This window comes from Pongo pygmaeus, chromosome 6, assembly GCF_028885625.2.
Source record: "Pongo pygmaeus isolate AG05252 chromosome 6, NHGRI_mPonPyg2-v2.0_pri, whole genome shotgun sequence".
Classification (NCBI taxonomy): domain Eukaryota; kingdom Metazoa; phylum Chordata; class Mammalia; order Primates; family Hominidae; genus Pongo; species Pongo pygmaeus.
The window spans coordinates 9,150,938-9,178,324 of NC_072379.2; the positions used below are offsets into that span (position 1 = coordinate 9,150,938).

The 27,387-nt window shown below is 41.4% G+C and overlaps 1 protein-coding gene across 2 annotated transcripts in view; it reads right to left on the reverse strand.

Annotated features, from left to right (window-relative positions):
• Nucleotides 1-1,718: 1,718 nt before the first annotated feature.
• The window catches only part of TRIM4 (tripartite motif containing 4), a 29,703-nt gene continuing 4,034 nt past the window's right edge, over nt 1,719-27,387 (reverse strand). Inside the window, exons 2-6 of one of the 2 annotated variants that reach the window (XM_054497209.2) lie at nt 21,355-21,450; nt 20,337-20,567; nt 15,334-15,356; nt 14,975-15,072; nt 1,719-3,591 (exon numbers count right to left, since the gene is read on the reverse strand). In XM_054497209.2, the coding sequence (XP_054353184.1) occupies nt 3,008-3,591; nt 14,975-15,072; nt 15,334-15,356; nt 20,337-20,567; nt 21,355-21,450 (1,032 nt within the window). In that variant the 3' untranslated portion in view covers nt 1,719-3,007. Of the gene's footprint in view, nt 3,592-12,259; nt 13,931-14,974; nt 15,073-15,333; nt 15,357-20,336; nt 20,568-21,354; nt 21,451-27,387 lie in introns of those variants that run through there. The other variant, XM_054497210.2, reaches the window with a different exon arrangement.

The following is a 27,387-nucleotide window of genomic DNA, read 5'->3' on the forward strand; positions in this document are numbered from 1 at the left end:
AGGATTTTTAGTTTACAACTGACAGTTTATTTTCAATCCTGTTTGTATATTAAGAAGCATGGAAAGAGTTTATGGGTGGATTTTCTTTTGGTCGGCTTTTTAAATTAAAATGAACACCTAGGTCCCATCCCATACCTGATGAGACCAGAGGGGTCAATATCAAGACTCAAGCACAGACACAAAGAACTGTGAAGAATAAGAAGGGTAGAGAAAAACAATTTTTTCTCCGTTGAAGATGCAAGTTCTTTGCAATCATATGAAGGGGGACTCATGAAGGCTTAAAAGGAAAAGTTTGGAATCATTGCCACCAAAGACGTAAAAACAAGTCAAGTGATAAAAAAGTGCAGCCCAAAGGGCCCAGTTGAAGGCAGAGAGCAAGGATTTATAGTAGAATCAATCAAGCTTTCAAAAGCCAGAAGGAAGAGAGGAGAGAAGGTACTGATGAGTTTCCAAAGGATTAGCTATTAGTAAGGCAGGCATTGAAGGATGTCCTGATGGGCAAGTGTAGTCATCATTTCCTAAGGTGGCCATAACAAACTGGGTGGCTTAAAACAATGCAAATTTATTGTCTAACCTCAGTTTTGGCAGCTAGAAATCAGAAACCAAGGTGTTGATGGGGCCATGCTCCTGTCAAAGCTTCTAGGGCCATGCTCCCTTCAAAGCTTCTAGGGGAAGGTTCTTCCTGCCCTCCCCCAGCTTCTGGTAGCCCCAGGTTCCTTGGCTTGTGACAGCATAACTCCAATCCAATCTCTGCCTCCATCTTCCAGAGCCTCTTTCACATTGTTTCCATCTGGCATTTTTCTGTGTGTATGTGGGCATGAGTGTGTGAACATATGCATAAGTTTCCTTCTTTTTATAAGGACACCAGTCATATTGGGTTAGAGCCCACCCAAATGACCTTATCTTGTTTACATCTGCAAATATCCTATTTCCAAATAAGGTCATATTCATAGGTAGCTCTTCAACATATGTTTTTGGGGAACGTAATTCAACCTATAACAGCAAATATCCTGGGAAGTTGAGAACTCAGTAGAAACTGTTGAATGAGGGGGCCGCTCAGGCTGAACAGGAAGACAAGCCAAGATGGCTGATGTGTAAGAAGGGGAGGAGGGGAGGAGGGGAGGATGAGTTAGGGAAGATGCTGTAAGTTGTGTAAGAATCCTCACTACCACCATTCAACCCAGCAATCCCATTATTCAGTATATGCCCAATACCCAAAGACTTCATTCAACCATAGAGACATATGCATGTATATATTCACTGCAGCACTATTCACAATAGCAAAGACATGGAATCAACCTAAATGCCCATCAACAGTAGACTGGATAAAGAAAATGTAGTACATATACACCATGGAATACTATGCAGCCATAAAAAAAGAATGAGATCATGTCTTTGCAGCAACATGGATGGAGCTGGAGGCTGTTATCCTAAGTAAACCAACATATGAACAGAAAACCAAACATCACATGTTCTCACTTATAAGGGGGAGCTAAACATTGAGTACCCATGGACACGAAAAAGGGAACAACAGACACCAGGGACTACTTGAGGGTAGAGATGGAGGAGGGTGGGGTATCAAAAAAGTACCTATTGGGTACCTGGGTAATGAAATAATATGTACACCAAACCCCTGTGACATGTAATTGATCTATAGAACAAACCTGCACGTGTTCCCCTTAAACTAAAATATAAGTTAAAATAAAATCCTCGTTAAATCACTGCCTGAAAATCTTTATTGAAAATCTGGGAGAAAATATATTAAAATGTTAGTAGTGCATAACTTTAATTTTTATACTTTTTGCATCTTATAAACTTTCTACAATAAGTACACATGACTTATATAAAGAGAAAAGCAATCATTATTTTAAAAATAACTATCCAGTAACTACCACAATCTCCTGAGTCCAGACAATCTAGAGCAGAAGGGTAGATTGAGGAAAATATACACAGTATAAAAAAAAGTAACAAAATCAAAATCTGAAACAAAGATCAACATCCAATAAATGCTTCTGAATAAAGGGAGAGTAGCTAAGAACATGGGCTTTCATCTCAGACAAATCTGGATTTTAATCCCAACACTGCCATTTACCAGCTAGCCAATACTGAGCTAGTTACTCTAAAGAGCTCGGTTTTCTCATTTGTACAAATAGGATTTCACTTTCCAACTCACTGAGTTGTGATGAGAGTCATATGCAACAGCATATGAAGAGGCTAGCAAAAAGTATTTAACAAGCGTTCCAACATTCTCATGATGACATGAATAACCCTGTACATACAGTATAGCAACTTGATAAATACACAGCACAGTTAATAGCTGAGGGCAGAGTCATGGTTGGGAAGAGAAAGAGTACAACATGGGCAGAGTGAGGGGGGATTCCCACAATTTTCTAAGACAGAAAAGTGGGGGAATCAGTAGTTACTGGAAAGAATAGGCAATGCCTGACTGGATAGAAAAAGATTCTATGCCTTTGTCAAATTTCACAAAAGTGACATAAGCCTATACTGTGGGATGTTCACACTACGTCCCTTTAGTGCCAGTTAGGGTACTTCAGGCTGCAAGTAACCAAATACAACTAAAATTGTCTTATACAATAAAGGTGTAATTATCTCATATAACAAGAAGCTTGGCATGAAGGAAATTTCAACAATTTCACAACGGCAACAAAAACTGTGTTTCTTCTACCTTTCCACCATTCCTGTGTTCTCAGTTCCAATATGGCTGCTAACATCCATATGTCTTCCCCGCACATCTCTTTAAAAGCTACAAAAAGATTTCCCAAAATCACCTTGGAAAATTTCCTGTCCCATCTCCATTGGCCAGAACCACCTCCCATGGGACTGCCTCTTGTGAAGCACACAAAGGGCAGATACCAAACGGTTCCATTAGGGAGACTCAGAAGATGGACCATCCAGGATAGAGACATGAAGGGCAGAAGAGGGCCCAGGGATGTGTGTCCCTGAGCTGGACTACAGGGAAGTAGTTTTGGTCAGGGGAAGAAAAGCCTCATTTCCTATCAGTCACTGGTGGAATGACTAAAGATGCTAATGGACTCAACCAAAAAAATGGCCGGAGGCGTGAGACAGAAGAACAAGAAAAGGTGTGCAGGTGCACTCCGTCCACAGCGCTGTAGAAGGAGACATTCCCAGTCCCACGATCCAGGTAAACCCCCACTCGGTGGAGAGCTGGCTCTTGCTGGGTGGGAGTTCCAGGGAAGCCTATCAAGGGCCAATAGCCAGCAGCACTCCAATAAATCGCCCAGATGCCCTCATCTGGGGACATTTTTGAACGATCAGTAATTCCCATGACGTCCTCCCGACACACCCCAACGGCAACCTCCAGACTATCTCTACTCTCAACTTCCCAGTAATGTTTCCCTGAGGTGAAAACGTTTTTTCCCAGAACACAGGGTAAGTGCTGAAATCTCTCTACAAAAGCAGTCTTCTGAGGATTCCTCCATCCAGCAAAGTAGTTCCATGCTGAAGAAAACACTGGCCAAGAACTGGCTGATGCTGTATTTTTCACATATCTCCCTTCCTGGGAGAAGACGAGTTTGGGATGAGCTGTGTCTTCAGCTAGGTTTACAGCCACTGTGGAGAAAATGAAAGCTGAGATAAGTAGTGCAGCAGCTTATTATCAACCCTTCCCCAGAAATGCCCATCTTTTCCAGCATCAGTTTCATCTTTCTCCTCCTAACAAACACTCATGACTCCACTGCTGCCCAACTGATCCTCAGCCAGGCCTAGCAGGCCACAGCATGGCCTTTAGCAACCTGAAGTCCTCATTTCCCTTCTGCTCTAAAAGACTAAGCCCTAGACCAGGTGCAGTGATTCATGCCTGTAATCCCAGCACTTTGGGAGGCTGAGGCGGGGAGATCACTTGAGGTCACGAGAGTGAGACCAGCCTGGCCAACATGGCGAAACCCCGTCTCTACTGAAAATACCAAAAAAAAAAAAAAAACTGGCCCAGCATGATGGTGGGCACCTGTAATCCCAGCTACTCAGGAGGCTGAGGCAGAAGAATCACTTGAACCCAGGAGGCAGAGGTTGTAGTGACCCAAGATCCTGCACTCCAGCCCGGGCGACAGAGCAAGATACTATCTTTTTTTTTTTTTTTTTTTTATTATACTTTAGGTTTTATGGTACATGTGCGCAATGTGCAGGTTGATAGACTGGATTAAGAAAATGTGGCACATATACACCATGGAATACTATGCAGCCATAAAAAAAGATACTATCTTTAAAACAACAAAAAAAAAAACACTAACCTCTAGAAACTGGGGATCTAATTATTTCATGCCCCAAGTTTTCACAATCAGCCTAAAATTTGGAGAGATAGTAACAAATTCTCACGTTGAATCAAAACTAGAACCAAGGCTGCCGACTAGCTGGTTCTTTGGCTAGATACACACAGGTGTCACACAGGACGGAATAATGAGGTCTCTTTTCACGGGTTCCAGTTGTTTATGGGGCATCTCCACAAATCTCCCCACAGATCATTCAAAACTGAACTAATTATCTTACTTACACCCCCTTCTATACTCTCGGGACTAATCCACTTCATATGTAGACATCTTGCCTTCTATGTTCTCTAAGGTGTCAGAGTCCCCTCCACCTGAACACTCATGCTTTGAAATCTTTATTTTTGACTCTTTTTCCTCTAACCTTCAATAGCTAGTTAGTCACCAAGTCCTACCAATTCTACCTCTGAAATTTGTCACTCAGGTTCTTTTCCTCCCCTCCCCTCCCATTGCCACTGACTTTACTCCAATCTCCAGCGTCACTCAATGTGTTAATAACGTCCTCTCTGGCCTCCCTGACTCCAAATTCCCTTCCCTCTAACTCTCCATGTCTCTTGAGTTTGAGGACTTTTTTAAAAAAAAAATCAGGAATGTATGCTAGAGTTTGACAAATGCTTTTCCTGCTTCAACTGAGACAATCACATGGTTTTCCTTTTTTTTTTTTTACTTTAATGATATAAATTACATCGATTTTCAAATATTAAACCAACTACGCTCTTCTGGGATAAATCTCATATATTGTGATTATTATACATTATCATTTTTGTATACCAAAGGATATATAAAATGGTTGTGATTATTACATATTATGCTTTTAATATATTGTTGGATTCAATTTGCTAAAGTTTTCTGAGAATTTAGGTATCTATGTTCATGAGAGACATTGATCTATAATTCTTTTCTCTTGTGACGTCTTTGTCTGATTTTGGTATCATGGTAATACAGGCCTCACAGAAAGAATTGGGAAATATTCCCTCTTCATCAATTTTCAATAAGATTTCTTGAAGAATTGGCATTTATTTCTTAAATGTTTGGTGAAATGTTTCACTGAGAAAGTCATCTGGGGGCCAGGCGCAGTGGCTCACGCCTGTAATCCCAATGCTTTGGGAGGCCAAGGCAGTGGATTACGAGGTCAGGAGTTCAAGACCAGCCTGACCAACATGGTGAAACCCCGTCTCTACTAAAAAAAAACACAAAAATTAGCCAGGCATGGTGGCACACACCTGCAGTACCAGCTACTCGGGAGGCTGAGGCAGGAGAATCACTTGAACCTGGGAGGTGGAAGTTGCAGTAAGCTGAGATTGCACCACTGCACCCCAGCCTAGGCGACAGACCAAGACTCTGTCCCAAAAAAAAAAAAAAAAAAAGAAAAAAGAAAAGAAACAAAATGAAAGCCATTTGGAAGGTTTCTAATAGCAATTTCTTTCACAGAAATAAGATTATTCCAGTTATCTCTATCTTCATGTCAGCTTTTGTAATTTGTATCTTTTAAGGACTTCATCCATTTCATCTATATTGTCAAGTTCATTGGCAAAAAGTTGCTCTTAATATTATAGTACCCTTTTAATATCTGTAGAATCTGTAATGATGTCACCTTTCTCATTCCTGACATTAGTAATGTGTGTGTGTGTTTTTTTTTCTGATCATTTTGATTAAAGGTGTGTCAATTTTACTGAAATTCTCAAAGGACCAGCTTTTGGTTTCATTGGTTTCTGTTGGCTTTCTGTATTTCATTGTAATGACTTCTGCTCTGATTTTTATTTCCATTCTTCTGTTTACTTTGGGCTTTACTTGCTCCTCTTTCTCTAGTGTCCTAAGGTGGAAGCTGAGTCAGTGATTTGAGAAGTTTCTTCTTTACAATATAGCACTATACACTTTTCTTTAAGTACTGCTTTAGGTGCATCCCACGAATTCTGGTATGTTGTCTTTTCCTTTTCATTCCATTCAAACTACTTCCTAATTTGTCTTTTGATTTCTTCTTTAATTCAAGGGTTACTAAAAAGTCTATTATTTAGATTATTGATATTTAGGGGGGGTTCCAAGGATATTTTGATACTGATTTCTAGCAATTCCATTGTGATCAGAGAACATACTCTGAATGATCTGAATCCTTTCAATTTGACACTTGCTTTACAGCCAGCTTAGTCTATCTTGGAAAATGTTTCACATACACTGAAAAAAATATGTAGTATATAGCTGTTGGGTAGACTGTTCCATAAATAATGGGATCAAGTTGATTGATAATGTTATTCAAGTCTACTATATTCCTGCTGATTTATTGCCTAATTATTCCAAAAATTATTAAAAGGTATTTAAAACTCCAAACGTAATTGTGAATTTGTCTGTTTCTTCTTGCAGCTCTATTAGTTTTTGCTTAATATGTTTGAAGCACTGTTAAGTGCAGAAATGTTTAGAACTTACATTCTCTTGACGAACTGACCACTTCATCATTCGGATATAACATTCTTTATCTCTGGTAATATCCTTTGCTCAGAAATCTACTTTGATACTAATATACCCACTCCAGATCTATTAACATATCTTTTTCCATTCTTTTGCTTTAAACATATATGGTTCTTCATATTTAATGTGTTTCTTTTCCAGTAAAAAATCGGGTCTTGTTTTTTTTTTAGCCAATCCAACCAACTTCTGCCTTTTGATTAGCGCATGCAGACCAGTTATAGTTAATGTGATTATTAGTATGATTAGATTTGTGTCTATTATTTTGCTGTTTTCTATTCGTCCTATATGTTCTTTTCTTTTCTGCCTTATTTTTTATTAATTTTTTTATAATTCCACTTTATTTCCTTATATTGATTAGCTACAACTCTTTTATTTTAGTGGTTTAAGGTTTATAGTATCGTATGGCAGATGCACCTGACAGCAATAACTCAAGCATACCCTAAGAATGACCCTATGGTCCAAGCAGAATGTGCGTTCAGACTTCCAAGCTAAGAAATGCGGGAGTGGCCAACCCAGAGATCTGCTCCTTATCTAGGAAGGACATCTGAACATCTGAACCTCTGGCCCATTCTTGGAATGCAGGCTGTACAGAGGATCAAGGCCCTTTGATTCGGGTTAAATGGAGGTTGTTAGGAGGAGGCTGCTAAGTGAAAATGCTATATAATCTGCATGCTTTTTACAAACAGTAGCAACTGGTTTTCGTGTCAAGCCCACTGCTCCTGGAACACCCAGCATATAAGTCCTCAATAAATCCTATGTCTCATTCACTGGCTCCAGGTTTCTTCCACCTCTCAGACACAGTGCCATCTGTACTGAAATCAATAGGGGTCTAGCACAACATTAGCCCAGCAGGAGGTTGGAGAAAATTCCACGAGTGCCAAGACAATGGGATCAGGTGAGAATCCACGGGGGAAATCCTGGGCTGGCTGTCCACATGTATGTGGGGCCTGATAGCCACTATCCTTGATGGGTGGGGCCCACCAGGTGAGTATGGGGATACCCCCAAAATGCCAAAAGGCCTGGAAGAACTGCTGCAGGGGGTGGATCCAACTAAGGGAAAGTCAAATGCCCAAGCTGTGGCAGCTGCAGTTGACTGGCCACTCCTGACTGTGCTTAGAGCAGCTCCCAAGGCTGAGCTTGTGGCACAGGCAAGGGTGATCAGTGACAAGATGAGCTGCAACTAGGGAGATATTAGCTCAGGCTAATTTCTGTCCCACCTGTGGGAACAGGATGACAAAATGGAGACACTGGTTTGTTGAGTAGCCTGTTTGAAGGGTCACTAACTGCCACATCGAGTTAGGACTATCATGACTAAATTGTCCTGGAACCCTAAGTCCTGGGACCCCGCGAAGAGATCTAGTGGCGAGGAGGATGAGGACTGGGATGAGTCCATAGAGGTTCCCATCCTCTCAGCATGTCTGATGGTCACCATCAAGATAAAAGAAGACCAACCACACCCACAGAGGGTAGCAAGACTTGCCTCCACCGGAAAGAAGGCAGACCACCACAATGCAGGATTATACCGCTGTGGAAATGGTGAAGCTGGGAAGTAAGTTCAGACAGAGTGGGAGAGAGTCGATCCCACCCTCCCTGGGATTTTACACTCTCTCAGTTAGTAGAAATGGATTTTGAATGTTCCCGACGCAGATAATGATAAATGTTTGCAGTGATGAATATACTAATTACCCTGATTTTATCATTACGCATTGTATAGATGTATTGAAACATCACACTGTACCTCATAAATATGTACAATTATTATGTAGCAACTAAAAAAAAGAACAAAAGATTTCTCAAGTCGGTTCTTGCATTCCATGGGTGAAGGTCCTAGAAAAGAATATACAGGTCACACCTATTTTACATCCTACTCCCCAACCCCCTGTATTTCCAAAATAATGAATCCCAGTCTTCCTTGTGCAAGGGGACAATCATCCTCTTATGGAACATTATAATACCCCCCACTGTCTTACTCTGGCCACTTGCAAAGAATTGCAGAGGGCTCAATCCACTTGGTATTATAAACCAGGCGCCAGGCCACTGCCAGGGGTGGTGCTCTCAGAATGACACAACTTCCTGTGTCTTACTAAATGGCTTCCCCTTTCTTGTACCCACTAAACATCTCACCTGTTGCCCACAGATGGGGTGCAGCAAACCGCTTCACCAACTGGGTGCACATGGTGATCTCTTTCCAGAACACAACAGACTATTGGGTCTGCAGAGAGTTGCCCCTCTCCTCCACAATGGGCCCGCCATGGGGCATCCATGCTGCTAACTTGAGTACGTGGAGCCATGTCTATACTTGGCATGATGAGTCTCACCCACTTCCCTTCAGCACCACCACCACATTATGCAGTGAGTTTCCCACCATCAATGAGACAAGATGACATATTTTCCACCTAGTATGGGAGCAGGTTAGTGCTACCCCAGCTGTGGGGTATTCTGTACACGATGGACAAGGGTGAGTGACAAGAGTGCAGATACAGGTAGTAAGTCAGGCACCCTTATGTACTGAAAGGCATGATAATATCATGTCACAAGCTAAAACCATAATATAGGGTGGCTACCCCCACAGCAATGCAACCAATCCCCTCAAATAGCCAATAATATGTGGCTAGGGTGGCACAGTGACTGTCTCCACGTGGTGGCCCTTGGGGATGGCTACAGGTAGACGGCAACCACAGCTGGCCTTACTTACCTTAAAATTGGGCTGGTAGATGCACCTGGGGTCGTCAGACACATTCTGTCCCATTGAGACACCATTCCTACTAACTGGGAGAGTGTAAAAGCCAGGCACTTCCAGAAGTGCGCATTCTGGTGGTTCTACCCCTTGGCCATTTTTGCCCCCAAGTGGCAACAACAAACACAGAGCTGCAAGTTGGAGACCTTGCTAAACATATGGCTGCAGCCTTCAAGGATACCTGTGCCATGCCATTACTCTTCTCACTGGGCAACTGTGTAAAATCGCATGGCCCTGCATATCTTAACTGCTGCCCTGGGTGGAAGTTGCACATTAATTAAAACCAAATGTTGTGTATATATCCCTATTACTCTCACATTATAACCGGGGCTATGTGAACCCTAGAAACCCTTATTTCAGCTAAAAATTCTCTTATCAACTTCCAAGTGCTTAGAAAAGCTTTCTGTATAGCAGCATGATTTATAGTCCTTTGGGTATATACCCAGTAATGGGATGGCTGGGTCAAATGGAATTTCTAGTTCTAGATCCCTGAGGAATCGCCACGCTGACTTCCACAATGGTTGAACTAGTTTACAGTCCCACCAACAGTGTAAAAGTGTTCCTATTTCTCCACATCCTCTCCAGCACCTGTTGTTTCCTGACTTTTTAATGATTGCCATTCTAACTGGTGTGAGATGGTATCTCGTTGTGGTTTTGATTTGCATTTCTCTGATGGCCAGTGATGTTTATTGTGGCATTATTCACAATAGCAAAGACTTGGAACCAACCCAAATGTCCAACAATGATAGACTGGATTAAGAAAATGTGGCACATATACACCATGGAATACTATGCAGCCATAAAAAATATGAGTTCATGTCCTTTGTAGGGACACGGATGAAATTGGAAACCATCATTCTCAGTAAACTATCACAAGAACAAAAAACCAAACACCGCATATTCTCACTCATAGGTGGGAACTGAACAATGAGAACACATGGACACAGGAAGGGGAACATCACACTCTGGGGACTGTTGTGGGGTGGGGGGAGGGGGGAGGGATAGCATTGGGAGATATACCTAATGCTAGATGACGAGTTAGTGGGTGCAGCGCACCAGCATGGCACATGTATACATATGTTAACTAACCTGCACATTGCGCACATGTACCATAAAACCTAAAGTATAATAATAATAAAGAAAGAAAGAAAAGCTTTCTGTAGAGTATGATTGCTACTATGCTTGTCATTGTCTTTTGTTGCTGTAGTTTCTAATGCTGCTGCAGCATCTGGCAGCAATGTTCCTGCACATACCTTGCCCCAGGGAAGTTGCAGAGAATGACGTGATAAGAATGTGGGGGCCATTCGAGGGTATGCTGGACTGCAGTGTACGGCAGACACATCTGACAGCAATAACTCCAGCACACCCTGAGAATAACCCTATGGTCTAAGAAGACTGTGTATTCAGAGTTCTGAGCTAAAGAATCCAGGACTGGCCAACCCAGAAATGCACTCCTTATCTATAAAGGCCATGTGAACTCCTGGTCCATTCCTTGGAATGCAGGAAATACAGGGAATCGAGGCCCTTTCTTTTGGGTTAAATGGAAGGTCCCAGGTGGAGATTGCTAAATGAAAATGCTATATATAACCTGCATGCTTTTTACAAATAGCAGTGGTTTGCTTTCGTGTCCAGCCGGCCATTCCTGGACTGCCCTGCATGTAGGTCTTCAATAAACCCCGTGTCTCATTCACTATTCCAGATCTCCTCTTCGGCCTTTCAGACATGGTGCCATCCTTAATGAAGTCAGTAGGGGACTAGCACAAGTATACACCTTTGTATTAGTCTCCCTTCAAGCGATATGACACCACTTCACACATGAGAACTGTATCATAGTATACTTTCATCTCTCCTCTCCCAACCTTCACACTACCGTCATGCATCTTACTTTTAAATATGTTATACGCTCCAAAATACACCATATTTTGTCTGCTGAAATAGTCAATTATTATTAGGGTTCTCCAAAGGAACAGAATCAAAAGGATATATATGTCTGTGTGTGTCTGTGTACGGTGGGTGGGTGTGTGTGTGCACACATGCATGCGTGCACCTGTGAGTTTTCTGGGTTTTCTTTTGAGATGGGGTCTCGCTGTCACCCAGGCTGGAGTGCGGTGGTGCAATCACAGCTCACTGCAGCCTCAACCTCCTGGGCTTAAGCCATCCTCCCGCTGTGGCCTCCCAAGTAACTGGGACTACAGGCACATACCAGCACACTAATTATTTTATTTTTTGTAGAGACAGGGTCTCACTATGTTGCCCAGGCTGGCCTCGAACTCCTAGCCTCAAGCAATCCTCCTAACTCAGCCTCCCAAAGCACCGGGATTACAGATGTGAGCCACTGCACCCAGCCAGTGTATGAGATTTAATATAAGGAAATGGCTTGTGTGATTATTGCTGCTGACAAGTCCAAATCTGCTGTGTGAGTTGGCAGGCTCAAGACCCAGAGAGAGCCAGTGTTCTAGTCTGAAGGCCATTAGGCAGGAAGAGCCAATGCTGCAGTGAAGGCCAAGGCAGTACGCTGTAGTAATCCATCAGAAAGGTCAAGCCTTTCTTTCCTATTCAAGCCTTCAACTGATTAGATGAGGCCCGCCCACATTATGAAGGGCAGTCTACACAGGCCTACTGACTTAAATGTTAATCTTACCCAAAATCACCCTCATAAAAACACCCAAAATAATTTTTGACCAATACCTGGGCACTCTGTGGCCCAGTCAAGTTGATGTATAAACTTACCATCGCAATTCCTTTTTAAAGGAATAAATAATGACAATAATATATATTTATTCATGTCATTACCATTTCTGGTGCTCTTTTATTCCTTTGTGTAGAGAGATTTCCATCTGCCATTTTCCTTCTGTCTGAAGGACTTCCTTTAACATTTCTTGAAGTGTCTGCTGTAAACTCTTTTAAGCTTTAGTTTACCTCCAAACTTATTTATTTCACCTTTGTTTTTGAAGGATATTTTTTGCCAGTTCTAGAACTCTAGGTTAACAGTTTTTTTCTTTCAGGATTTTAAAGAGTTTGCTCACTTGCATTGTTTCCAATGAGAAGTGTAATTTCAACTTTGTCTTTGTTCCACTGCAAGTTAACTGTCCTCTCTCCTGGTTGCATTTAAGATTTTCTTTTTATCACTGGTTTCAAGCAAGTTATGATGAGCCTTGGTGTATTTTTCTTCATATTTCTCATACTCAGGGTTTGTTGAGCATCTTGGATCTGTGGACTTAGTATTTATTATATTCAGAAAATCTTTGGCCATTATGTCTTCAAGTATTTTTCCTATTCCATCTCCATCCCCACTCCTCTCTTTCAGGGACGCCAATCACCATAGATAATAAGGCTGCATAAAGTTGTCCCACAGGTCACTGATGCGCTTTGTGTTTTGTAAATTGTTTTATTCTGTGTATGTTTCATTTTTTTGTAGTTTCCATTGCTCTGTCTTCAAGTTCACCAATTTTTTCTTTTGTAATATTTAATCAACTATTAATCCCATCCAGTGCATTCTTCACCTTAATCACCACATTTTTCATCTTTAAAACTTTGATCTGGTCTCTATATACCTCTTTACAGAATACACTCATAATAAATGTTTTAAAGTCCTTCCATGCTTATTCTAACATCTGTGTCAATTCTAGGTCAGTTTCAGTTGATTATTTTCCTCCATTATGGGTCACTGCTTTCCTGTCTTTTTGCATGCATGATATTTGACTGGATGCCAGACATTGTGAATTTATATTGTTAGGTGCTCTTTTTTTGTTTATTTCTACCAATTTTCTAGGGCTTTATCCTGGGATGCAGTTAAGTTACTTGGAAAGAGTTTGACCCCTTTGGGTCTTGCTTTCATGATTTGTAAGGTGGGTGTGGAGCAGTACCCAGTAAAGGGCTAAATATTTTCTGCTAATGAGGCAAGATTTTCCTGAGTATGCTACTCAGTGCCTGTGAACTATGAGTTTTCTGGTGTGGCTGATAGGAACTGGCACTGTTCCTGGCCCTGTGTGAGCACCAGGAACCGTTCCCTCTAATCGTTTTAGAAGCTTCTATCTCCAGCCTTGAGTAGATTTTCACAGGCATGTGCTGATCAGAACTCTGCCAAACAACTAGGAAGCTCCTCCATAGATGGCGAGGGTTCTCTCTGTGTCCAGCTCTCTCCTCTCCAGGATACTGCCCAGTACTTTGTGAACCCTCACTACTTTGTTCTCCGTGAACTCCCAGCTCTATTCCTCAACTCAGCAAGTCTCCCTGGCTCTACCTCAGTTACCTCAGCCTTACATGGTCTGGAAACTCCCTCAGGCAGAGGGTAGGGCAATCATAGGTTGACCTCATTTGTTTCACATTTCTCAGGAATCACCGTCCTTCACTGCCTGACGTCTGGTGCTTTGAAAACTGTTGTTTCACACATTGTGCCTGTTTTGTTTTTGTGTTTTTATTTTAGTTGCTGCAGACAAGAAAACAACTCGTTTATTTACTCCGTTTTGGCTAGAAGTGAACATCTACAACATGGTTCTTTTTTGTTTGTTTGTTTTTTGAGACAGAGTCTCACTCTATCGCCCAGGCTGGGGTGCAGTGGATATAATCTCAGCTCACTGCAACCTCCACCTCCCAGGTTCACGCGATTCTCCTGTCTCAGCCTCCCGAGTAGCTGGGATTACAGGTGCACAGCACCAAGCTCAGCTAATTTTTGTATTTTAGTAGAGACAGGGTTTCACCATGTTGGCCAGGCTGGTCTCAAACTCCTGACCTCAAATGATCCGCCTGCCTCGACCTCCCAAAGTGCTGGGATTACAGACATGAGCCATCGTGCCCGGCCTACAACATGGTTCTTAATCAAACATGTGCACATGAGAATCGCCAGCACAGCTTCTGGAGCATGTACATGCCTTGGTACCTCCCTGGAGATCCAATGAGTTTATTTTCAGTCTGTCCTACACTCTTCTTCTCAACCTCAACCCCTACCTTTCCTCAAAATACACCTTGTTCTTTAGCCTCTTTGGATACCCACCCCTCCATTTTCTCCACATCTTAGCTCATGCTGCTGCCTCTGCTTGAAACAGTCATCCCCATTTTCCACCTGCCAAACTCCTACTAATCCCTCAAATCTCAAAACTGTCACCTCTGCTGTGAAAACTTTCTCATCTCGCCCCCAACAGAGCCCTTCCTCTGGATTTCTGTAACATTTTATTCCTACCGCCAGCAAACACTGGCTCCTACTATACCACAGTGAGTGCTGTGTGTCTGTCTCTCCAATGTGCTTATGAACTCATGAAGAAGTGAACAGGTCTCTTTCTTTTTGTATCACTAGCACCTTCTAACAGTGTGTTAAATAAATGTTTCTTGAATGAAGTGTATACTCATTTATTAACCACCTTTCCTGACACTCTATTAGCTGCATGCTGTTTCCTCTTTCCTCTTCAGACTTCTCCCTTTATTCTCCTATTTGAAAGATTTCTAAGGAGCCCCAAGTCCTAGAAATTCTGCTCACCTTGGAATCGCTTTAGCATTTCCTTCATCAAGGGTATCTGGCACACTGTCTTCACCTTTACAGCTTCAAGGGAATAGTTCACATCCTGGATCTCACTCCTAAGAAGGTAGAGAAGACTGCTCTTAGGGGACAACTAGGGTAGCCAAGACCCCCACTCCCGGTCAAAGGTTCTTAGCCCAAAGTTCAGATGGCTTTTGTTCCCATTCCTCCTCGCAGAAGCAATCAGGAGACTTTTTCCTCAGAACCCCCCTTAGGGTGTGCCCAGACTGACCTATGGAGCCTAGGCCTTGTTTCCCCTCTGCTCAGCCTGTATCTTTACCATGCCACCCAGGTCCCCATAAGAGAACAGGAGTGCATACCTGGTCAACACTTCTTTTGGATTCTGTGAAAAGAAGGAAGACATAAGCAAGTTACGAACCTTCTCCTGGAGACCTGGAATACAACTGTGTGAGCAGGTATTTTCTGACGGTTGCTTTTGCTCATGTCACATATGATCTCCTGCTGTCAAAGCCAACAGATTGACAGAATCTGGTCCTTTCTTTCACGTGGCCCCTCTGCACTATTCGACAATGCTGCCTGCGCCCCTACTCTTTCTCCTTTGGCACCATGACATGAACTGGCTCCTGGCTTCCTGCCGGCCTCCCCAACTAATTTCAATCACAGAGCCTGCTCCTTTGCGCGCCTTTTGGTGCGTCCTCAGCAGCTCCAGCTTTGAGCTTCCACTCTTCTCCTTCCTGTTGTTTTACAACATTGCTTTTAAATTACAATCGCAAGGGATATTTTATCATGCCTAAGTCCAAAGAGATTTTCTACAGGTGAATTTTACTAAACTTTACGGAACTGAAAATACCCTAGTTATAACACAAAAGAGAAAAATAGAAATTTTCCCAACTGATTTTTCAGAGACTATTATAACCTTGTTCCTTAAGCCATGAAATGAAATAGTAGAAAAAAATTACAGACCCATTTTACTTAAAAACATAGATGTGAAAAGTCTAAGTAACATATCAGGTAACCAATGGCAACGTGTATTTAAAAAATACAGCTCCTCCAAAAACCTGTAACTCAGCCTAATCAAGAAAAAAATAGACAAATTCCAATAGGGGAGCATCCTACAAAATACCTGACCGGCACTCCTCAAAACTGTCAAGATCATCAAAAACCAGAAAAGTCTCAGAAAATGTCACAGCCAAGAGGCACCTAAGGAGAGACAATGACAACCAAATGAAATCTGGTATCCTGGGTGCGGTTCTAGAAAATAAAATGAACACTAGGTAAAAACTGAGGAAATGGAAATAAACTACAAACTCTAGTTAGTAAACTGTATCACTGGTTCATTAATTGTAAGAAATGAACCATATTAACACTAGATGTTGACAACAGGGGAAACTGGGTGAAGGGGTATGTGGGAACTCTGTCCCATCTTCTCAACTTTTTGGTAAATCTAAATTGTTCATTTTTTTAAAAAAAACTGGTTAATTACCACATGAAAAGTGCTCAATCTTACTAGTTATCAGGAAAATAGCTTTATCTAGATGGGTACAGTGGCTCATGCCTGTAATCCCAGCACTTTGGGAGGCTTAGGTGGGTGGATCACTTGAGGTCAGGAGTTCAAGACCAGCCTGGCCAACATGATGAAACCCCATCTCTACTAAAACTACAAAAATTAGACAGGCATGATGGCGGGTGTCTGTAATCCCAGCTACTCAGGAGGCTGAGTAACGAGAAATGCTTGAACCTGGGGGGCGAAGTTGTAGTAAGCCAAGATGGTGCCACTGCACTCCAGCCTGGTTTACAAAGCGAGACCCTGTCTAAAAAATAAAAAATTAAAATTAAAAAAAAAAAAGAAAATAGCTTTATCAAGGAAAGGTGTATATACATATATATATATATATCCATATACCTTTAGGAAGAGGGAAGGGGTGCTGACTGAGGGCAGATGACATTTTGCACCTTTCAGGATGGCTAAAATTAAAGAACTGACAAATCTAAGTATTGGTGAGGATACAGAGCAACTGGAACTCATAACTTTACACACTGGTAACAATAGTGTAAACCAGAACAATCACTTTGTACCAGTTTGAAAATGGTTTCGATAAAGCTGAACACACATGTATGTCCTATGACCAGGAATTGTTCTCACAGGTATACAACTGATAGAAATGTATATAAATGTGCACCCAAAAAGATATGTTCACACATATTCCTGTTTTTATAATAACAATAGAAACAGAAATCATCCAAATTTCCCTCAAAAGAAAAATGAATAATATGCTTTGGTATATTAATATAATGGAATACAACAGTACTATACAGCAGGAACTACTGACATTTTGGGCTGGATAAGTCTTTGCTGGGAGCTGAAGGCAGGCATGTGCTGTGCATTACAAAATGTTGGCAGCATCCTACACACAAGAGATGCTGGTAGTAACCACCCTCCAGTTGTGACAACCAAAAATGTCTCTATATAATATCAGATTTTGCCTCGGAGGGAGCAAAATCACCCTGATTCAAAACACTGGTGTACAGCAATGAAAACAAATACCTACCGCATGGATTCATCTCACAAACGTAATGTTAGCAAAAGAAGCCAGTACAAAAGAGTGCGTCCTGAAAGATACTCACTCAAAAATAAGCGCAACGAGTGCCGGGCATGGTGGCTCAGGCCTGTAATTCCAGCACTTTGCAAAGCCAAGGCAGGCAGATCACTCAAGGTCAGGAGTTCAAGACCAGCCTGGCCAACATGGCAAAACCCCGTCTCTACCAAAAATACAAAAATTAGCCGGGTGTGGTGGCACACGCCTGTAATCCCAGCTACTTGGGAGGCTGAGCCCAGAGAATAGCTTGTACCCAGGAGGCAAAGGTTGCAGTGAGCCGAGATCGCTCCACTGCACTCCAGCCTCAGCCACACAGCAAGACTCCATCTCAAAAAAAAAAAGTAAAAAAAAATTAGAGTGTGAGAAGTCCAGAGGGAGGCTACCCTTTGAGGAGAAGGGAAGAGGTACTGATTGGGGACATGAGGAAGCTTATAGGATGCTATGTATGTTCTATTTTTTTGACTTGGATAGTAGTTACATGAATGGTCACTTTGTGATAATCTGTCAAGCTTATGATTTATACATTTCTCTCCAAGAGTGTCATACTTTTTTTTTAAAATAGAGACAAGATCTTGCTAAGTTGCCCAGGCTAGCGCAAACTCCTGAGCTCAAGAGATCCCCCCATCTCAGTTTCCCAAAGTGCTGGAATTACAGGCGTGAGCCACTGTATCCAGCCTTAAAATGTGTTTTAATGTTTATTTTATTATGACAATAAATATAACAATTTGTCAAAATCTGTGGAATACAGAGCAATAAAGGTAAAAGTATAACTTAAATTTACCAGCAAACAAAGGGGTAAATGTAAAGGAGCCAAGCATTCCAACTCAAGAAGTTGAGAAAAGAGCTAGAGAAGAAACCCAAGGACCAATTTAAAAAAAAACAGCTGGGGGCGGTGGCTCACACCTGTAATCCCCCAACACTTTGGGAGATCAAGGTGGGAAAATTACTTGAGCCCAGCAGCTTGAGGGTGCAGTGAGCCACGAGCACACCACTGCACTCCAGTCTGGGTGACAACAAGACCCTGTCTCAAAACCTAAATAAAATAAAAATAAAGATAAACAATAAAGAGCAGATATTAATGGTTTCACTGCAGCATTATTTGTAGTGGTAATGGTGTTGGAGGCAACCCAGGTAGCCATTACTGGAAAAAGAAACAGGTAAAATGTGGAAGATGTACATTAGAAGTGGGTCATAGGGTAAAAGTAAAGGAAATCAATTTTAAAAATGGGTAGGTAGATAGATAAGTACAGTAAGTTCTCTCAGGCTCTGAGATTCTATGTTCTAGTTTCATCTGTTTGTTTTGTTTTGTTTTGTTTTTTGGTATGGAGTCTCGCTCTGTCGCCCAGGTTGGAGTGCAGTGGCACAATCTCAGCTCACTGCAATCTCTGTCTCCCAGGTTCAAGCGATTCTCCTGCCTCAGCCTCCCAAGTAGCTGAGATTACAGGCATGTGCCACCACCCCCAGCTAATTTTTAGTAGAGACGGGGTTTCATCATGTTGGCCAGTCTGGTCTCAAACTCCTGACCTCAGGTGATCCGCCCACCTCAGCTTCCCAAAGTGTTGGGATTACAGGCGTGAGCCACTGCACCCGGCCCCAGTTTCATCTTTTTTAATCGTTTCCCTAACTTTGCATTTCTGTTTGCTGATATAATTTTTTGTAAACATTCTGCTGGCTCACATGTATCTTAGAGGTTTCAGATTCCAATTAGACGTTAAGCCTGTATTTTAAATGTGTTATTTCAGAGATTCTTTTATGACACATATTTGGATATGTACTTGCAACTGCATTGCTTAAGCATGTTGTAAAACTTTTACATAATTCTTGGAAGTCATTACATTTAATTTTAAATGTTAGGTTATATCTATCATATAAAACCTAGCTAGCAATTTCTTATTGATAATAACTACTGGGTGGGTCCAAGTTTCTGACTTCCTTAAGAGTAGAACAGAATGTTGTCTCTTGCTTATGAAAAAAAAATAGTAATGGTAGACAGAAAATGTTCTTGAGAACACCTTTTAGAGATCCTTTCATCTTCATTCACGTGATACGGAGGAAAGAGAGGTTCTGAGGCATCCGAGACTCAACATGAATTACTTCAGCAAAAAAAAACAAAGACAGTCACAAATGTAGGACCCTGTCCAAAAACTAAAAGAAGCTATAAGGACACTTTACCTACAGAGGATATAAAGGTAAAGATTAACCCAAAGGAGGGGCTTTTGATAACAAACTGGCCTAAAGACCCAAACTTAAGTGCTGAGTTAGAATTATAATCTTTTAAAGGTTGCTAGACATTTGGAAATTATTTAAATGAAAGTACCACTCAAAATATGGGGATAAGAACAAAGTTTTATCAAGCTGTGATTGTAATGATTAAAAATAAGCGAGAAAGTTAAGTGTCTCTTAATTGTTGATACAATTATGTACTTGGGAGTTTTATGCTTGCTTTGTTTTACTGTTTAATAATTATAAATGTACACATAAGATGAATGAAAAAATCTTATATGTGCTAAGTCTCAGATCCTAGATGAACTATGAGACCATGTGAACCAATTTATCTCCTATGACCTGAGCTCAGCATACCTACATTTCACATTAATTTCCTTTGGATGGTGAATCTTTGGCTTTTTAGTTATGTGACAGCACAGAACTAGCAAGAGATAAGACATGTCTATGAAACCCACTCACCAGGAAGGACATGCAGCTCTAAAGACAAGAGAGAGTTCAGTTAGTGAAGACGAGATCATCCCTGCCCGTAAGTGTCTCACCTGAAGCAGCCCCAGGGTGGAGGCCTGGCTCTTCTCCCCAACCTCTAAGATGAGCTTCTTCAATGAAGCGATCGTTTGATTGAGTTTTAACGTGTTCTCATTCAGCTTCTTCTTTGTCTCTTCTTCTTCTTTGTTCAATCTCTGAAGAAACAGGTCCTCTTCTTCAACCAGGAAGTTGTGCAGCTTTGAAAACTCCGTGCTGATTCTCATTCGCTGACTCTTTATCTTATCCTAAGGCCACATGAGATTTGCTCACTCCTTTTTCTGCCTGACCCCAGCTACTAAATTCCTTACACAATTCCCCAGTAATCCACAGTCAATCCTAATCAAACCCTCTTGAAAAGCTCCTGCCCACCCCCACTAAAATTTCCATTACTCCTTTATTTATACCTACTTGATAGCTCTGTACTAGTCATTATAGTATTCATTCATTCTTCCTAACATTTCAGTCTCTACTACTGACAAGTTTTAAGCTAAAACAAACTTTCACATCTACTACTTAGTTTAGCCTTCAGAACTCATTTAGTTTTGCTAAATCTTTAGGAGTGTGAGAGAGTGTGTGTGTGTGTGTGTGTGTGTGTGTGTGTGTGTCTGTGTGTGTGTGTGTGTGCGTGCGCGCGCGCGCATCCATTCATCTGTTTCTTTCCACAATGCCATGGGCCCAAACCGACTCTAACCTAGGGAGTATATTTAGGAAAAAGTAGGAAGGAGACGAGCGCTACCTTAAAGTAGAGACATGGGGATGAAGTATGCAGAACTCATTATCACCCAAAGCCACTAGCAGCAGGGACAGGTACTTCCTCTCCTATCCCCGTATCTACAAGGGGCCTGACAAATGAACAGACACCCAGAAAGCTCTTCTTTCAGTCACATGATATGGAGGAAACAGAGGTTCTGAGGCATCCAAGAGTCTACGTGAACTGCAAAACCCTATGACCAAAAGGACCTCAGAAGCAAGAAATGTCCCAGACCAAAAGGACCTCAGGAGCAAGAAATATCCAACCACTTCTGCCATTACCTTCCACTGTGTGGCGTTCTTCACTTCTACATCCTGTAAATGCATGACTTTCTTCATCTTGGCCACGAGATTACGCTGAGACTTAAGAAGTTTCTCCTGCCAGCAGAAACACACACAGGTAAGAAAACAGATCTCCAACCATCATCGTCTTCTTTTTTCTTTTTGTTTTCTGTGTGTTTTTTTTTTTTTTTTTTGAGACAAAGTCTCACTTTGTCACCCAGGTTAGACTGCAGTGGCCTGATCATGGCTCACTGCAGCCTCAGCCTCCCAAGCTCAAGTGATCCTCCCACCTCAGCCTCCCAAGTAGCTGGAACTACAGGCATGCTCCGTCAGGTCCAACTAATTTTTTTATGTTTCGTAGAGACAAAGTCTCCCTATGTTGCCCAGGCTGGTCTTGAACTCCTGAGCTCAACAGATCCTCCCACCTCAGCCTCCCAAAGTGCTGGGATTACAGGCATGAGCCACCAAGCCTGGCAACTTCATTTTTTAAGAGCTAAAAGTCACCTAATCAAAACAGAGAATGAGATTGAGAAAATACTGAAGACAGTCACAGGCCTATGATAAGAACTATTCTTGTCTGAAATCATCACAACAGTATATTGAGTTTTCCTGGTAAGTTAGCAAAAACTAAAAACTGTTAGATGATTAGCAAATATCTACTACTGGCAGGGAAAAGGCCTCTGGCACCACAGGAGATTAAAAAGGTGCCATTTTTTGATGGACAACTGGCAGGATTTAACAAAATTTTAAATGTGTATAATGCTACTTCTAATAATCTATGCAACAAAACACTAGCAAAAATAACCAGTATGTAAAGAAATGGTCACTATAGCATTATTCATTATCCACTAATTAGGAATTATTAAATAAATTATGTTATATTGATACTTTGCATCAATTTCAGGCAGCTGTCTATATATTTACATGAAATACACAATAAGTTGAAAGCAAGCCATAAGACAGTATGTGTTGTATAATTCTGTTTTGAAAAGAATAAACGTGTCTATGCGCATACGTGTTTATCTATGTGTGTGTATTTGTATGTGAAGGCAAGGGAAATCTGGAAGGATGTATACCCAAGTATTAACATTGGTGACTTCCAAGGAAAAAGAATCGCTTACAAATTTGGAGGTGGGGTACTAGAAATTTTATGCATTTTTGCTTTAATTTCTACAAGTGGCATATGCCATTTTTGTAATTTAAAAACCCGAGTAAGTTATTAAAAAATAAAGCAAGTCAATCAACATTGACAAATTGGGCTGAGGAGCAGCACCCGATAGTAAAATGTCAGCTGCGAGTGCAGAGATGGAAGCAGAAATGTTAGAGAAACACACAAGAGAAAAACCCACAGGAACTGATGATCAAATGGCTGCAGGAGGAAAGGGTCCAGATTTAGCCCCTCGGTTGTGGTTTAAGTAACTGGATGGACTGCAGGTTATTTATCAAATTAGAAAATATAGGAAGATGAGCAGTGTGTAAATGGGAGGAAGGAAAATAAATTTCACCTAAATAAATTGAGTCTGAGATGTCTGTGGGACATCCAAGTGGATATGTTAGCAATTAGAGTTGGGAAGGAGATCTATGCTGCAGAAGCAGATTTCGGGATTAAAGCACAGGTGGCAGTTGGAGCCCTGGGTGAGCATAAAATCATCCAGTAAGATTCTATAGAGTAAGAGGATCAAGGCTAGAACCGGCAACAACTACATTTAAGCAGTATGTAGAGAATAAAAATCCTGCAAAGAAGCTAAGGTGAGCAGTTGGTGAAAAACCAAGAGAGAATGGTTTCTCCTATGCCAAAGGAAGAGACCATTTACATTACAAAACTAGTGAATAGTGTCAAATGCTGGAGGGTGGCCTGGGACAACTTTCTGTAAGTCTCACTATATGTCAAAATAAAAAAAAAATAAAAACATTAAAATAAATTTAAAAAACTAAAAGAAAAAAAAGAAATGATTAGAACTAAAAAATAATCTGTACAACTTTTTAAATTCTTCCCTAGAAAACTAACAATTACTAATAGGTATAACTTTTCATCCAATCATTTACAAGTGACAATGGTTAAAATCAAGTTAAATAACTGACAAGGCTGATAACATCAAAGTTGGCAAGGGTATGGAGCAACTGGAACTCTTACACGACATCAGCAGGCGAATGAAATGCTACCACCATTTTGGAAGAAAGTTCGGTGTAAAACTAAACATACATTAATCCTAGGGTACAGCAATTCTACTCCTAGACCCAGGAAAAATGAAAACATGTACCCATAAATAGACCTGTACAAGAATATTCATCGCAGCTTTATTCACAATAGCTAGAAGCTGGAAACAGTCCAGGTATTCATTGACAGGAAGGTGGATAAATAATGGCAAAAACTGCAATTACATTTGCACCAACCTATACAAAATGGATGAATCTCAAAATCAATATGCTGAGCAAAAGGATCCTACATAAGAATACAGACAATGGAATTCCATTTATACGAAGTTCTGGAACAGGCAAAACCTAATTTGTGTTTGAAAAAAAATCAGAACAGTGGTTGCCCTGGTAGGGGAAGGGTGCAGAGAATAACCGGGAAAGGGCATGAAGGAATTCTCTGGATGGTAATATCCTTTATCTTGAGAAGGGCATTTGTCAAAGCTCAGCAAATGTACAACTAAGATTTGTGTTTTTCATTGTATTAAATTTTACCTCAAAAAATACCATAGGCCAGGCACGGTGGCTCACACCTGTAACCCCAGCATTTTGGGAGGCCAAGGCAGGTGGATAGCTTGAGGCCAAGAGTTCGAGACAAGCCTGGGCAACATGGTGAAACCCTGTCTCTACTAAAATACAAAAGAAATAGCCAGGTGTGGTGGCACAAGCCTGTAATCCAGCTACTTGGGAGGCTGAGGCATGAGAATCGCTTGAACCCAGAGGCAAAGGTTTCAGTGAGCCGAGATCACACCACTGCACTCCAGCCTGGGTAACAGAATGAGACTGTACATATTTAAAAATATATATATACCATAAACAAATGTTAAATCTGATTAATGATATACATGCTAAAGTATTTTGTTTGCAATTGAATTTTAAAAGCATCAAAGGGAAATAAGAATTGATGTATTCAGAGAGAGACAGACAAATGGACAGCTATGTGATAAAAGAGTCAAATGTTAATGGTAGAATCTACATGTGGGTACACTGGTGTTATTACAAAATTCTTCCAACTTTGATGTACGCTTGAAATTTTCATGGTAAAATGAAATAGGAAAACAAAATTAAATTATAAAAGGGATTCATACAGTTCTGTTAAATGGCACAATACCATCTGTGCCATGATGTTTCCTAACATTATATCATCTATTTACTATCTCTAGTAGTTAACTTTAATAGGCATATAACCCTGCTACTCTCTCATGTAATTTCACTTCTTTATTCAATTATAACTGCTGCTTTGTGGTCACTGTCAAATTTGATGTATATGAGGTTTGTAATGAGATATATATTAGTTCCTTCAAACAGGACCAAGTTTTTTGAAAGTTTTCACTTTGCTTGATAATGAAAAAAATAATAATCTACTAAATAGAGATTTTCTATGCCTTAAAAAGCCTTAACAAGTCAGTATGCATGAATTCTCTCATATGGTTCTATTATTCAAGACTCTACCCAAGTCTTTTTCAATCTGGCCACAGTTGGAATCTAAACTGGGAGGTGAGTTAACTTGACAGCCTTGGGGGAAGTTAGAAAACACTTTCCCTGCAACAACAGAAACTGCCAGGAGGTGGCAGGAGCGCAACACCAAGCATTTCAATCTGGGTTACAAATACCAAAAATTTTAAAAATCACTCTCTCAGCTAGGTGCGGTGGCTCACGCCTGTAATCCCAGCACTTTGGGAGGCCAAGGCGGGCAGATTACGAGGTCAGGAGTTCCAGAGCAGCCTGACCAACATGGTGAAACCCCGTCTCTACTAAAAATACAAAAAAAAATTAGCCGGGCATGGTGGCGCACGCCTGTAATCTCAGCTACTCAGGAAGCTGAGGCAGGAAAATCGCTTGAACCCGGGAGGTGGAGGTTGCAGTGAGCTGGGATCGCGCCACTGCACTCCAGCCTGGGCAACACAGTGAGAATCCATCTCAAAAAAAAAATAAATAAATAAAAATAATTTTTAAAAAAATCACTTTCTCTTAATTTAGCACCAGAAAATTGTACGTATATGAAAACACAAGTGTAATAAAAAAGCATACTTTTATAGAATGAAGACATTTACTGACTTGTGATCATGTAGCTCAAACAACATTAAACTTCCAAAGATCTCAGTTGCACTCTAGACCTTCAAACCAGCTGTGCATCTGTGAGCAAGTCAGCCTTGCTTATTTCCTGGATCAAAGCTTCCTTAACTATAAAATGAAGACAACTGTACTAAATGTCTCTTAAATACCATCCCAGCTCTTGAGTTCTATGAATTTCAGTCACTGTAACTTTTGCAATTGATCCAAGCTGGTAGGTGTACTTTGGAAATATACCTCAAATCTACCCACATGCCAACCCCACTGCCACCGCTAGTTGAAGCCACCATCATCTTCTGTCTGAACAACCACAATAACCTCCCGACTGCTCTCCCTACTTACAGTAATGTCCTTCTCTCATACAATATCCACAAGGCAGCCGCAGTGGCACGATCATAGCTCACTGCAGCCTCGAACTCCTGAGTGCAAGCGATCCTCTAGTCTCGGCCTCCCGAGTAGCTGGGACTACAGATGTGCATCACCACATCCAGCTAATTTTTGTATTTTTTGTAGAGATGAGATCTCACAGTTGCCTAGGCTGGTCTTGAACTCCCGGACTCAAGCGATTCTCCTGCCTCAGCCTCCCAAAGTGCTGGGATTATAGGCATGAGCCACCACACCTGGCCTTGGAATAACTTTTCTAAAAACTAATCAGATATTGTCACTCTCCTGCTCAAGATTCTTCACTGGCTTTCCTCTTCACCAAGAAAATTTGAACAGTTCATTGTGGCCCAACATAAGCTGACCACTGCCTACATCTCGTTTCACATCTCATGCCAACTTTCCCCTTGCTCTTGGTCCTCCAGGTGCAGAGACCTTCTTCCTAACCCATAAACATATCCAGCTCTCCCCAGCCTCAGGGCCTCTTCCCACAGTTCCTCAGATGGCAGACTCTGCATCCAGCAAGTTTCAGCTGCAATGTCACCTCCTAAGAGAAGACTGCTCACCTGATTGAAGCCCCTGCTCCTTCTCTGGCATAGCACTTTTTCTTTTTTTCTTTTTTTTTTTTTGAGACGGAGTCTTGCTGTGTCACCCAGGCTGAAGTGCAGTGACATGATCTCGGCTCACTGCAACCTCCGCCTCCCGGATTCAACCAATTCTGCCTCAGCCTCCCAACTAGCTGGGATTACAGGTGCCCACCGCCACACCTAGCTGATTTTTGTATTTCTAGTAAAGACAGGGTTTCACCATGTTGGCCAAGCTGGTCTCAAAACTCCTGACCTCAAGGGATCCTCGTGCCTCAGCCTCCCAAAGTGCTGGGATTACAAGCGTGAGCCACTGCGCCTGGCCTAGGCTAGCACTTTCTTTTTCTTTCCCAGCATGCCATCATCATCTGTGATTATTTCATTTATTTGTCTGTCTGTTGTCTACCTCCCACCCTCAGCCCATCTGGACTGTGAGCTCCATGGAAAGCCTTTACCTGTCTTGTTCACCACTGGATTCCCAGTGCTGCATCTGGTGCTGCGCCACAGCATCTGACACAAAACCAGTGCTCAATAAACATCCTAAATTAATTAACAGAATGGAGGGATTAGCTCCTAGAGTCAGGCATGAAGGAAAAAAGAGCTGCGCTTGGAGGCCTTTTCCATGCAAACAATTTGCATCCAGAGATTTATGAAGCTATTTCTCTTTCTCTTTTCTCTTTTTCTCCCCTCACCATAATGGGTATAGGATGGGGATATTTTCCATGGATTTAGGGAACTTCCAACTGTCCAACTTTTAAAACATAGTCCATCCATCTGAGTATATGCTGAGAATGGGATGCTT